This window comes from Ictidomys tridecemlineatus, chromosome 5 (assembly GCF_052094955.1).
Source record: "Ictidomys tridecemlineatus isolate mIctTri1 chromosome 5, mIctTri1.hap1, whole genome shotgun sequence".
NCBI lineage: Eukaryota > Metazoa > Chordata > Mammalia > Rodentia > Sciuridae > Ictidomys > Ictidomys tridecemlineatus.
Window position 1 is genome coordinate 42,483,924 of NC_135481.1, and position 14,928 is coordinate 42,498,851.

Sequence of the window (14,928 nt, forward strand, 5' to 3'; positions counted from 1 at the left end):
TCCTTTCCTCTGCGTGTGTCTTTTGGTCATTAAGCATTTATTTGTATTTTCTAGAACTTAACATTTGGAATTATGCAGTATGTCATCCCCCACCCCAAATTATCTACTTTGAATGGGTGAAGTTTTTGTATGGCATCTTTCACTTAGTATGATTTTTAGATATAACATGATGTATGTTTCAATGGTTTATCCTTTATGTTGCTGAGTAGTATTTCAGTATATAAATATGCCATATTCTGTGTATTCTGATTCATTTTAAGAAAGAAAGTAACTAACACTTACTGATACTCTTCCACTGTGTCAGGCCACGTGTGACACTGTATGTCGTGTGTAAGGTTCTTGAGTTTGCAGTTAAGAGGAAAGTACCTGGCAGAAAGTAGAGATTTAGTAAATAATAGCTCTTACTCTTATATTTTCATTTAATTTATAATTAACCTGTCAGATATGTATAACTTTTCCCATCTCCTACATGAAGAAACTGAGGTTCACAGTTTTTTCTTAACCAAAGTCACACTCACCAGGTAACAAGTAGATCTGGAAATTCAATATAAGACCTGTTTTATTCCTCATCCCATGCTTCTTCCATTGCATCAACGGTTTTTTCACAAGGTATGTGTTTCTGTGTTTATGTGGGAGGGGGTGGAGGAACAGAACAGAGGGACAAGGACTATGTCAGAAGTGAGCCTCCAATATGAAAACAAAGCAATATAGCTGCCCAAAGATGTAGAATAATGTCATAAATTTAGAAAAGCAAAGATGAATCAAGTATGTAGGACACTATTCCAAATGCAGGGCCCCTCTATTTTTCACTGTTCCATTTCAATAAAGTTGCTTCTTCCCTACAGTATGTCTTACACGTTAATGTCCTTGGAATTTATGACATATCAACTTTTAGAGACCAACATTCTGGATAGATTCTCTTTCCAAATTTTAGATATAAACTCATAAAGTTCATAAGCATATTCAGAGGTGTGGATCATCTGTGAATGTATTCATTAAAAGCTTAGGCACAAACTATACCCAAAATGTTATACGAAGTTCTTAAGAAAAAATAAGAGACGCAGTTCTTGACTTGAAGAAACTTACGGTTTTGGGGTAGAAGAAATGTGGGAGTGGTGTGTGTGTGTGTGTGTGTGTGTGTGTGTGTAGTGTAGTGTATGTATCTGTGGAAGTCTTCTAGAGTTATTCTGGGTGTTAAAGTAAGCCTTGAAAGAGTAAATAATTGAGACTAGGGTTCTGCTATGAGGTGGTAAAATTAAGGGTGGAAAATGATCATCTTAGATTTAAGGTTACTCCAGTTTTCATTATGAATATCTTTATGACATAAACAACATAAAGTCTATCCTAAATGTTTTAAGCACATGTGTTTATCCATATGCAAGGTGCTAAGATGCCCTTAGTAAGTGGCCTTGAAATCACATTGTTATGAAGCAGTTCAGAAAAGTTTATGGAAACCTTCAAGTTCAGCTCCTAGACTTTCCTTTTTTTTTTTTTTTTTTCCTTTCAGCATACATCTTTGTATTTGGAGGATACAATCTGCCACCCTCTTCCTCCTCCTCCTCCTCCTTCTTTTTCTAATATAATAGCTTTTTTTGAGACATAATTCACATATCCTACAAATCACCCATGTAAAGTGAACTAGTCAGTGTTTGTTAGTATTTGTAATGAAGTTATGCAGCCATCACTGTTGACTTTAGAATTTTTTCCCCACCCCGAAAGAAATCCTGTACGTGTTAAAGGTCATTTTCCATTTAAAGTGTTTTTAATGGGTTCCTGTGTCTGTGGTTCTTTAGAACATAAGACTGTGTATAGTCAACTTGTACTATCTTACACTATTCTTACTAAACAGATACATTATTTATTTCCCTGGGGCTATTACATATATCATGGATCTCCGTTTGTATTATGTTGCAAAACATACCTGCTTGTTCTAAAACCATAGCACTAGATTTATTTAACACAGTAATAATAAATGGGATGCCTAAATGCATATTTGCTACTTTTACGATGTTTGTGATTTAATTTATTAACTTCTTAAACAACATTTCAGAGTTTGGTTAGGAAACTCTGTTGTGTGAAAATGTTCTTTGAGAAAATATACAAATTATAACTGTGTAGAAGTCAACAAACATCCTCCAAATGTGAAGTGTTAGTGGTTTGAAAAGTCCTCATCTGAAACCAGTCATCAGCTTCACAAGATCACAGTTCTTCCACAGGTAGCGGTGACTAGCAGTGCTAAAAGCTTTCCACAGGGAATGTTGATAGATGTCTCAATCTAGTTGTCTTAGTGAACATTATTATTATTATGGAGATGGCTATCTTTTCTCTTGACACAAAGGTTACTGTGGGTTTTTAAAACTGTATCATTTAACAATGTTAGTTTCAAAGTTATAATTTTATTCAAATATTACATTGTTTTCATTTTACAATAATTAATTGTGGAGGAGATATTCAAAATGTCTTTTTGTCTTTGTTCCTGGAACTGATATCTGCTGATGTAAATTCACAGAGAAATATGATCTTAAGGATTCAAACTCATCAATTATATTATTAAAAAGTCCCTGTTTTGCAGGGCTGGGCTGGGGCTCAGCAGTAGTGCATTTACCTGACATATGTGAGGCACTGGGTTTGATTCTCATCACCAAGTATAAATAAATAAAATAAAGTCTTATCAACAACTAGAAAAAAAAGTCCTTATTTTTGTTTTAGATAGCAAATATGATAATAAAGCAAGGACTCTAAAAATGGAATGAAATAATTTCTACTACAGATAGAACTTTTCTTTTTTACTATTTCTTCCAAGAAATTTTACTATTTATTGATACTTGATTGATATTTAATGTTTCACTTAACATTATAATATGCTAAGGTGATAATAAGATATAAAATTCTGTCCTTAATTGATAAAATGAGAATATTATTGTCAGTGTATATAGTTTTGATGTCGTTAATACACTTTTGGAGGCAGAATAATTGTTGTCTAGTTTTAGTATAAAATGTTTAAAATATTTTTTATATCAATGGCCTTTTGTAGAAAATTCTTTTTGCAAGTATAAAGGCCATATCTTTCCTTGAAAGACCTGTTGATTCAGAGATGTTAGCCAGCTATCTTTACCAAAACACTTTACAATGCTAAATATAGTCCACTTCAGTTAAATATGGGTATTTTAAAAAAGAAAATCCCAGTTAGACTGCAACAGAAGGACATTTTGTGTGACAATATTTTGCATGATTAAAAATTTAAACAGAATAACAGCTATTTATATTTACAGTTACATGAGAGTAATTACTAAAGCAGACAAAATACTTAGAGCATAATTTAATAATGTTTTCCTCCAGCAAAGGTGCCAAAATTGTTATTTGCATAATTTTCACAATTTGTACTGAAACATAGCTAAGGGAAATTGGGACGCCATCTCTCCCTAAGCACCTTTCTTCTTCTGTAGGAGAGGCGGGAAAGAGACTCATATATCTTAACAACCCACTTTCGTATAAATTTCCACAAACACCATGACCCTCATGTCAAAATGTTAGGGGAAAGAGATGTGTTCCATTCATACTTCTTCTTTTGGGGTCTTTATTTCAATGGCTAGCCTCAGCCCAACTTCAAGGCTCCTTGTTATAACATTTGCTGGCTCAAACATTAACCTCCTGAGAGGTGCATTCTGGGCTGTTGGTAACTTGATCAGCTTGGTCTTCTCTGGGTCTCTCTCTCTCTTTCTGGTTCTTTGTATCACAGGAGGGAGATGATGGTATCTGGCACATTCCTAGGATGACTTGAAGATAGCAGCCTTCTGTGTTTAGGTCTGAAAGATTGTGAACTCTGTTAGCTGAAATGCCACTCTAGGGAAGTGAACAGAACATTAAAAAAGCTTTAGCTGTAGGTACTGTAGTGCAAGTAGAGTCAAATTTGAGAGCTGGGACTTGAGTGGACATTTGTCCCTGCTTTCTACCTTAATAAAATCTGAGTGTTAACTGTGGAAAAGGGCATTCCAGAGATCACTAAAAATGAATCATTAGAGTGCCCAGAAGAGCTTTATTATGATGTACTGTGTATAACTTCAGAACATACTCTGTACTTTTATATGTGCTTTTCAGGTAACTGAGTAACAAGTACATTCTTTTATCCTGCACCACAGAGATTAAGCAATCTACTGAATTATAATGGCAGCAGAATATACTTTTCTATTGGATTCCGGCAGTATCCTTTAGAGGATTCTGTGGGAGACTTAGGAGAATAGATTTCCTTTCTTAAAACACTTTAAAATTTTTAGTGAACTCTGTGTGTGTGTGTGTGTGTGCGCGTGCGTGCGTGTGTGTGTGTGTGTGTGTGTGTATATATATACACACACGTTTTAAAGGACAATGAATGAAATATATATATTTCAAACGAGAAAAGCCAAATTAAGTGAAGACTAGGCTAAGAGTGTTGTAAGCTTTCGTTTACTTCTGCTATAAAGGATTAGAGTGTTCCAGTCAATAAACAAAGCCGTTTTATGGCTCCTAACGGGTAAATTGAGGGGACTGATTTGGTCAAGGACCAGTATGAGGATGTTTCTGTTCAACAGTTAACAGGATTCAACATGATATGGAAAATACAGGCGTGCAAAACTATACTACGACACTCACGTTGCCAGCTAAAGCCTAAAACACAGCCACATTTACATATGTGTCCATCTGTCTGTTTTTACACTTTATTTTTCCAACCAGTGGGTGAAGTGGTTTTCATCCAAGCTGCAGTCTGAATTTTTTTCTTCACCCACCACTTTCCATTATATCATATAGATGCATATTTTAAAGTGCATGTTATTTGTCTCTGGACGCACATTTGCACAGCCTTGGCTGGGTTTCTGTTTCTCTTCTGGAAGGTTAGCCCATCTCCCCAGGCCTGTCCGCCTTGCAGCTGCCTGCACCAGCCAGGTTGTCTCAGGATCACTCAGCAAGCAGTTTGTCACCTTCTCCAGGTTGCAGACTCCCCCCACTGCTCTCCCCTCCCTGCTCCCCCCCACCCCCAGTTGCAGGCCAGGGTGCCGCTGCCATGGCCACAATCCAGAGCCAAGCTGGTGAGAATGGAAGTGCTTTCGGTCTCTTCAGTGGAGAGCCTGCGTAAATCCTGTGTAAATAGAGGGAGGATAACAAAGAATGAGCCCCTGCAGCTCTGAGCATTTGGAGCCATTTGGGGCTGAATTTGCTAAATGCTGCTTATACCGCCTGAAAAGTTGAAGAGAAAGGAGCATAAAATCCCCTCTTTTTTTCCCTTTCTGCTCCTACCCCGGGGGGAGGGTGTTCAGGACTGGGGAAGCCCGAGGTAAGCCGATGAAGACTTGTTTTTTCAGTGCTCTTTTGAGTGTGAAAAAGGTGGCCTGGGTCACTGTCCTCTCTTTAATGTCAGAAAACCCACACAGTTAGTAAATGTTGCATGTAAACGAAAGCATTTCATCTCCTCTGCTTCCCTCCATGCTCGTGGGCCATGACTAGTCACTTGAAAAATCACAGAAAAATTTCACTTTAACGTGTCCAGACAGTTAGGCACAGCAGGAGAGTAAAAGAGATCAGTAATTAGCAGGTCTCACTGCTGGCCCCTCACTCTCCCCGCGTTTCTGGGTCTACAGCTCCGCCCCCTGCCCCCCACCACTCAACGATCTGATGTGAAAAAAAGTAAATTACTTGTGGAAAAAGATTTATTTTGCTGATGGTTCTTGGAAAGCAAGTTTTGCAAGGCTGTATTCTGAAAGAACTAGGTAGAAGCTGCTGCTGCTTCTTCCTCCTTGTCTTTCTCCTCCATTCTCATTTGAAATCCTGATGCAGATTTCTCAGTGGGATGCCCAACCACTGCAAGAAAATGTCTTTTGACTCTTAGTGCATTTTAGTCCTGTTGTCCAAGTTAATACTTAAGAAGAAAGAAACATAAAGATATGATGGAGAGAAAACTAGTTCACAAAGCACTGTGCGGTGCGGTTTCCCTGGCTTTATTTTACTTTGTTTATAAATGTAATGTTTCCTAATAACCCTGAGAGCCTAGGCAACGGGGTAGCTCCCTTTCTCCCAGCATTCTCTTTCCAATGGTCAGATTTGAGATGGAGCACCATTTTCACAAACAATAGGTGACACGTGTCTCAGATGTCTCTGAGGAGGACCATGAATATTTGTGCACAATGAAACACTGAGCATGGTATGACCCAGTGCCCACAGGGCAGGGAGAACAGAGGGAAGAAGCCCTAGGCTTGGTGGCTGCTAAAGCCAGGGAATCTCTTTCAGAGGCACTTTCTTCAAAGCAGCTGAAAGTCTCATGAGGTCCTAAAAATGTGACCAGAGGCTCCTGCTACCAATTTGTTCATTCCACTGACATTTGAGTATTTGCTCTGTCAGTGTTTGGGATTCAGAAATGAGGAAGACACAGGGTTTTACCTTGCAAGCTCACAGACAAATTAGTGAATAGATAAATTAAAAACAGGAAAAATAAGCACAAGAGAAGTAAGAACAAACTGCTGAAGAAGTAGAGAGTATAACATACTAACTCTGTTAGTGGGAACTAGGGGAAGCTTTATAAAGGAGATCCCTTTATTCACTGGGTTTTGAAGGCTTGATAGGAGTTTGCTAGTGAAGAAGAATGGAAAGGGGCTGGGGGGGGGGGAGGGGATAAAGAAAAAGGGCACTCCCGGCCAACAGGAAGGATTAAAACATGGAGTCTTGAAAGATCCCTGACTCTGAAAACATCTTTAAATTTAGCAGACAACCTTGTTTCAAAATGATATTTAATGTAAGCTTTAGATCTAAAGGAAACAAAAAATGACTCACTGTATAGATAATGGATATTCTTGTCAGTGTAAAAATTTGCATCTGCTTATTTGTTAGTTCATACTTTTTTCTCAATGTCTCTTTGGGACATAGATGTAAATACCTGCACCCCCTCCCCCGTGGGTTTATTTCTTTAGTGGTGAGGGGTAATCCAGAGGCTGGCTTCAGCCTGTACATCATCCTGCCCTTCCATCAGTTTGAGGGTGAGGGCAGAGGATGTGAGCATGGGCTTTGAAGGATAAGCGCCACTCTGCCACTTCTGTATGACAAGTTTCTTGAGTTCTTGAGTCTTGGCCTTCCTATCTGTAAAATGGAGCTGACGCCAGCAATCCTGTCATTTATTTGTTGTGAAGATGCAGTCAGGATCAGAACAGTGACCATTACTTGTGATCAAGATGGGAAGGAGAGTGACAACAGTGTTGGTAAAGGAAGGAAACAATATTCTGGATGTTCTCAAGATCGAGAATAGATGTCAAAAAATACCTACCTAGCATTAAGTATTAACATTTTAGGAACTGCATAAATTTGTGTATGTATGTGCAAGTATATGTGACTATGGGCAAAAATATTCAGTTTATGCACACATTTCAATATTTGTATACAAATGATTGAGGTTTTTTTTTAAAGCTACAGTTTAATTTATATATAGGTTTAGAATAACTTATAATATTTATAAATATCTATATGTTCCTGAATGTAACTAATTCCTGGAAGCGAGCTATTTGGAAGATATTGATGTTTGTCTATCTATGAAATTAGTAGATTTAAATTGCAAAATGTGAAAGTAATAATAAAGATAATTGATTTTTATTGCTCAAAAAGATAAGGAAAAAAAGCCTTGCTCTTCTGGGTCATTCTTAGTTTATTTTGCATATATTTTGTATGAATGTATTTAACTATTAAACTTAGTCCAAAACAAGAAGTGATGATTAAATGATGCACTATCAGCTTACCCAAAGGGTGTAAAAATACCAATAATTGAACTCAGGATTGCTTTACCACTGAGCCCTTGCCCAGCCCTTGTTATATTTATTTATTTATTTATTTAGGATACAGGGTCTTGCTAAGTTGCTGAGGCTGGCTTTGAACTTACGATCCTCCTTCCACAGCTTCCCAAGCCACTGGTATTACTGGTGTGCGTCACCATGGCTGGCCCCAAATAAATTTTATTTGTCCTAGTTATTTCTCTGAAGATACACTGACTGAGACACTAGTTTTAGATGGTTGTTATTTGAAGATGTGCCAAATGTCATAGAAACATTATCCTGTGTTTTAAAAAGTGGCTTCAAGGAAGGAAAATGTATCATTTTAATCACAGTTCTATGAAGTGTTTAATAGTATCCAAGTGATGGCATCAAATCTCATGAGAGGCTAAAAGTATGGATAGGAAGTTTTCAAATTTGTAGCATCTCTGGGGTCAGACTGGTGCTGTCTATATCAGGGTCTCCTCTTGGACCATGATAAACCAATTAAGAAAAAATCCTGAGTATCAAAGATTCTTGCTCTACTGATTGCATTTAAAACCCTTGCAATCTCTGGCTGGCTTTGGGAGTGTGCACATTATTTGAGGCCAAGCTGGACCAGTTCTTGCTAAGTCCCAACCTCTGGGCCCTAAAAATAATCTTTTCTCTGCATTTAGACTTTTCCCTATAGAATTAGCCTTATATGGATCTGTGATTAATTACAGGGTTCAGACAAGTTAATGCTTTGAAAAGTAAAATAATTTGCAATGTTTCTGAGAATTCCAGTAGTATTTGACTAGACTTAAAATTGCCTTGCCTAGGTTCTAGTTTATCTTTGACCACATGTAGCTGTAGAATTGTGGGCAAAGACTGACCATCCTAGCCTCAGTTGTCTCGTTGCAAATATTTGTTTTGGGGGGACAGTGTAAGTAAGAGTTGGACTATGACCATTGTGGTTGTTGCATTGTGTTTCTGAGGGACAGTGAAAGTTCCATGCCCCTGTGGTATAAGACTCATAATAGCACCTGCTGTTTTTATCATCTTTTTTTTCCCAAACCAAGTAATTGATGTCTACAATACAGACAGATTTTTGGCCAAAGAGAGTAAGACACTATGCCAATGGCAGGAAATGATGTCCTTTTGCCTGGGTAGTTTTTATGACCAAGAATTTTATGGGTGAGAATGTCTGCTATAGGGTCATCTGCCAATCTTCTTGTAGTGGGTCCACATCCTCCTTGATTCTCCAGATAAACAGTTTTGCTTATGGATTTTGTCTACTCCTGGATGATGGTAGTATCCCGTGATTTAGCTTCCAGCATCTAGGCTCTCAGCATTGTTCTTTTAAGTAGGAGTATGCTGGAGCTACTTAGCAGAGTTGTGCCCTGTTCAGTCATGGGAAGCATGTGTAACTTCATCCAGAGCATGAGTGTAAATCCAACTAGAGATGCTCTCAAAATACTTCACAGTCTTAAAACAGGAGGAGGATGCAGAGATTAGATTGAGGCCTTCAAGCAACAAGGGGTAGTAAACTAAGAGGATCATCTCTACTGCCCACAGTGGGTCCTCCAGCTGAAGTGGCATTACAACCACCTGGAGGGGTTATTGATGCAAATTGTTGGGTTCTACACCTAGCATTTCAGACTCAGTGGGCCTGAGAATTTTCATTTCTCACAATCTCTTAGCTGATGCTGAAGCAGCTGGACCTCATTTTGAGAAGCCAATGCCCTGCAGCTTCTTGAGTTCTCTTTAACCTTCACCACCGGAAGATTAGCATGGGGTTGGGTGATAATGGCCAGTGTAGTACATGGGGTTGCAGTTCTGATGATGGTCAGAATGCTATGGCTTTCCTGCAGGGAACAAGGCCCAGGCTAAATCATAATCATTTCCAGTTCATGGGAGGAAAGTGGAATTTTAACTACTTACTGTTCCTGAGGTTGTGTACCATTTCAAGTTAGGTCACTTGGTTGAGTGGCTTCCAAAAAACCAGCTTCAGGCCAATGGCAAAAGCAAATCCAAGGCATTGTTAAAAATACCAGTTCTTGGTCCCTGCCCTAAGATATTTTGACTCAGTGAGTCTGGGTAAGGCTTTAGGACCTGTGTTTTTAACAATCTCACCTGATCATTCAATCTACCATATTTATTTGTTCCAAGGCCTCCTTCTCATGGTCACACAAATGTTCACTAGTGCACATCTGTGTTAAGTATCTTTCCCCAAACTCAGACTATTCCCTTGGTCAGGGGATTAGCAATCTTTTAAAGGAAGCCCACCCAATCTTTCTTTCTTTTTGAAACTGGGCATTGAACCCAGGTGCGCTTAACCACTGAGCTACATAACCAGCCCTTTTTTATATTTTATTTTGAGATAGGGTCTCACTAAGTTGCTTAGGGCTTCCCTAAGTTGCTGAGGCTGGCTTTGAACTCATGATCCTCCTGTCTCAGCCTCCCGAGCAGCTGGGATTACAGGTATGCACCACCACACCTGGCACACCCAGCCTTTCTCTGTTTAGATTTTCAGCATCAGAGATAGCAATGCTGGTAGAATAGGGCCTGTGGTTTAGTCCCTCAAACAGGCACTTAGGCCTTCTAAGTGCGTTTAGAGCAACACACTTAATGCGTCGTTCCTGGTGTGTTTAGAGCAACTATGTACACGCAGGTGACTGACCCAGGCCAAATTATTAATATTCAAATTATTAATGGCATTATTTATACCATAGGAACCAGCTCTTAAGAGCCCCATGTAAGTGTGTTCCCTAGAGTAGAGATAGAAAGACCGAAGGGCCCTTGAGTAAGTGCATCAATCAATTCAGTCATTCATCCACCCAATATCACTGTGTATGTGCTCTGGAAAGGCATGGGGATATGTTCTTGGGATAAAAAAGATAAGCAAGAAACAGCTCTTGCCCTCAAGGAGTCCACAATCTTGAATCCTAACTTCAGATAGTGAACTATATGCTATCAGCTTTCAAATGTCCTTTGGCATGGGCAATTGTGCTAGTATACATACCTTGAGCATATGAACTGGTTTGGCACATGTGTGAGGGATTTCCAACCATCCTACACACACACACACACACACACACACACACACACACAGCTCTAAAACAAAAATACAATATCTTCTTTAATATTTATTAACTCTAGCATCATCTGCAGAATTTTATTTTAGGCTGAAAAGCATAGTTTCCTTTCAAATTTTCCTTTATGCTGTTGTTGGTACTCTATTCTGGAGTTGGTTCACAGTCCACTGGAGGAAAAAATGATGGTATTTATTGTTACTTTGGAAGAGGAAAATCCCTCTTTCTTATAGAGATATAAACACTAATATTAAAAGTATTTTGTTATTAATAAAAAGCCAGACATATTTTTATAATTATTTGTTAAATGAAATCTAAATTTAAATATTTCATAACATTTGTCTAAAATGGACTGCTTTACATTAAAATTCATGTAATGCTACCATTTCTCCAATTTAAGTCAGTCACCATCAAAGAATGTTCAAGCTTGCTATGTTTTTTTTTTTTTTTGAGCTAAATATAGTGATTCATATAGTTTGAAGGCATTATCGGACCTCTTTGCTTTTAAACAAGAGAAAATGCACTGTGGAAATGCTGTCTCTCATTTTTAAGGTCATTGATTGGGTTAAAAAGGCAAATGCCTTTTTTCGTTGAACTTCCTTCAATTAAGCCATTAACCTTTTAAAATAAGTGTATTCAAAAATCTATCAAAAAAAGCTAAATGAGATTTTAACAAAATCCTGACAATTTCAGCTTAAACATATACACAGAAACCATATGTGCTTAGGAAGAAATATATACACACAGGCATTGTTTACAGAGTGTGTTTTTATATTTGGAAGACACTGAAGGAAGAGTTATTCCATACATACATTATCTGAAATGTACATTCAGATAGCCCACATAGATTTTACATTAAGAGACAGAGATATCTCTATCCATAGTAAGTAGACAGACAGACAGACAGACTTCAAACTTGCACTTGCAGTGTGGGTTTTTTTTTTTTTTTTCTCCCTCATCTCCGGGTACTGCTTTTCAAAATCGCCTCGGGCTACAGAACAGCACCTCAGATCCCCAAGGCCCACTGCCTGGCTCCTAATAGCCACTCTCCATCTGTGTCACATGAACAGCTGATGAGATCGCTCCAGTGTCTGTATTTTGGAGAGCACATCCACCCAGGTTAAAATGCTAGGGTTGCCAAGGAGCAGTCAGAAGCCATTAGTGTGGGTGAGAATTTGCCTTGCAGCAGTTCCTTGGCATGGTGGAAAGCGTGTGCACGTGTCCCTGCGTGAGCCTGTGTGTGTGTGTGTGTGTGTGTGTGTGTGTGTGTGTGTTTGTGTGTGTTCTTGTGCAGGCGACCCCCTGGTGTACATGGGTGTGCAGGAGGGTAGGCAGATGCAGACTGGATTCTATATATCCAGTATTCAGAAAGTCAAATGCCTTTTGTTTCCCTGTACACTGGTTTGTTCTTTCACTATTTGGGGTCTCTGTTTCTCTCCCTCTTTTTTTTTTTTATCATAACAGAAGGCAAAGAAAAAGAGAACAGCAACTTCGGGGTCATGCTCTAGTGTTTGGGCAGATGGAAGGGAGCTGCTTTGCCTTGGGGCAGGGTGGTTGTAATGAAGTGGCCTGTCAGTCTGTAAATAGTGAGGGTCATCTCTTCCATGTGATGGAGGGTATCGCATTGCAGTGAAAATGGAAATGTCAATAAAATTAATCTGCCAGCTCTTTGCTGTGGTTTTTCTGCTTCTCTGGTCAAAGAAGGTTGAGGGTGTTTTCTGCGAGAAAGGAAAAGAACAGGTACAGGGAAGCCCACAGAGCAGATCTCAAGTTAGAAGGCCAGTGACCCAGCGGGCAGGAAGTCTGTGTTGTCGCACAGTCCAGGAGTCGGGGAGTGGGTCTGGCAATGAGCTGGTGGATCTATAGCATTCCTCGGGAAGCTCCAGAGCGTCCAGCTCAGGCTACATTGAGCACAGAGTTTATTGTTTTAGGCTTTCTTGGACAAGGTTTTTACTTAGCATGGGATTTATGGCATTTACTGCTAATGAATGTCTATTCTTAAATTACAAAAACCCCCATCTCAGCGCAATTCCCAGATGTCCTTCCAGGACCCTGGCTTCTTAAACACCAGCAGGGAGCATAAACTCTCCACTTCTCTGTTTTCCTCTTTCGTGTGGCTCCAGGCTAATGATGTGCAAGGAAAACACAGCCATCTATAAAGCCCCAGTGCTGTCCCCGTATTCTTCATTTATTTTGCATTTGATTATGCCACAAGTCGGATCTTGTTTCTTTCCTTTTTTTAAAGTTATTAGTTCAAATATTAATGTAGGGATATGGCATATATTGCTGCTCTTGATTGATGCCTTCCCAAAAACAGGAAGACGTGCTCGTATGAATTTTAAGAAAGTAGGGGTCCTGCAATGCCTTGCCAGAAGAGTTTTTCAGATACATAATTTAGATGCCCTCCAGGCAGGCTTTCAAGGCATTTTTGCCGGAGGGCAAGAAAAAATAACTATGACTGTTAAAAGTAAATGATTTTTGCTAATGCACAATTAATGCCAGAGAAAAGCACAGAAGAGAAAGATGTTGATAGAAACTTCTGATTAAGTGAGCACCCTACCTTGATGTGTATCTTTTTCCCCCCTCATGATAATGATCAGTGGTGCAGAGAGCTAAAAGTTTTCATGTCATGCAAATGCTGAGTGCAGGGTCATATGAGGAGTGTGCGAATGTGCGTGCTTAGGAGGTGACAGTTCTAGGAGGGGCTGAGCAGGCAGTGCGTTATGTGCAATCAACAGTGACACAGTTACTGTCACCTATGCAGGCAGCCTAGAATATATAGACTACAGAACATTTAACTTGATTACCCTACAGTATGTGTTCACTCTGGGCATGGGGATGCATTTCCACCGAATAGGTTTTCTGATGGCGGTTTTCCCACATTGGATTCCATAATTGACAAAGAGCTACTGCACTGTGTCAAGCACACAATTATAATTGAATTAATGATATGGGCGAGTGTGAGACACACAAAATTAACATTTGAAGAGGCCTGGTTTAATTTTGTCTTTTACATATTTGTGTCTCCAATTATACTTTAATGAAAGAGAATATACCCGCTTAATGGATTTCTTTCAACAAGCTTAGCTGAGCTCGTCATTAGCCGCACATTGTTGTTGGCACCCTTACTATGTTTTCTCTAATGCGTTTTCATTTCTTCCTACTAGGGGACGGTTTAGACAACAGTGTAGCTTCACCTGGTACGGGTGACGATGACGATCCAGACAAGGACAAAAAACGCCAGAAGAAAAGAGGCATTTTCCCCAAAGTAGCAACAAATATCATGAGAGCGTGGCTCTTCCAGCATCTCACAGTAAGTCACAATGAGAGAGAGAGAGAGAAAGAAAAGTTTTTGTTGTTTTGCTAAGTTCTTCTAGCGAATTGCATGATTAGTTTAAAAATTAAGAGTGCCTGTTTTTCTTGAAATCTGATGACCAACAAAACAGTTCAAGTGTTATCAATATTACCATGCAAACATCATCCTCCAGTAGGTAGCAGGGTTTCATTTTAAGAGGCCAGCAGTGGACCTTACTCAAAGTGGTCAGAGATCCTAAACAGTATATATGAGTAAATGTGTGTTTTTTTGCTGAATGATATGAGAGAAACCTCAGATAATGCAACCACAACTAAAGGAAACGGCTGGAAGGAGCTCACAAATCCATAAACACTGCTGATTATTAACAAAAGCCGTCTCTTCCAGGAGGCAAAAAAAAAAAAAAAAGTATCTTGCCACATGCATGTCCAAGCTCACAGTATCAGGTGCAGCTTTCCTTGCTGAAGCAGTTTACAAACATGTCTTGTATTAATGACAAATGCTGAAGGGTTATAGGTACTATAATGCCTTTGTTTGTAAGGTGGAAATTAAAGATTTTTTTTTTTTTTTTTTTTTTGCTGTTCAAGTCCATTATCTTAAGAACTAACCCTGTTCACTTCCGGGAGAGGATTAACCATGTGCAACACTTCTAAAGTAACAATTTATCTTTATCCTCCTGTTTGAAATGGGTTTTATGTGTCAGTATATACTGTTGACTCGAAGACTCTCATGACAAAAAAAAAAATGACAATATACTTTTACAGAGGAACTAGGAATGCTT

General features: G+C 39.0%; 1 protein-coding gene across 5 annotated transcripts in view; it reads left to right on the forward strand.

The window, feature by feature from the left end:
* Positions 1-14,928, forward strand: part of Meis2 (Meis homeobox 2) — a 204,935-nt gene that overhangs the window by 47,918 nt on the left and 142,089 nt on the right. For all 5 annotated transcript variants that reach the window (XM_078049857.1, XM_005316377.5, XM_013359544.4 and 2 more), the window contains one exon: positions 14,002-14,147. In XM_078049857.1, coding sequence (XP_077905983.1) covers positions 14,002-14,147 — 146 coding nt within the window. The remainder of the gene's footprint in view (positions 1-14,001; positions 14,148-14,928) is intronic.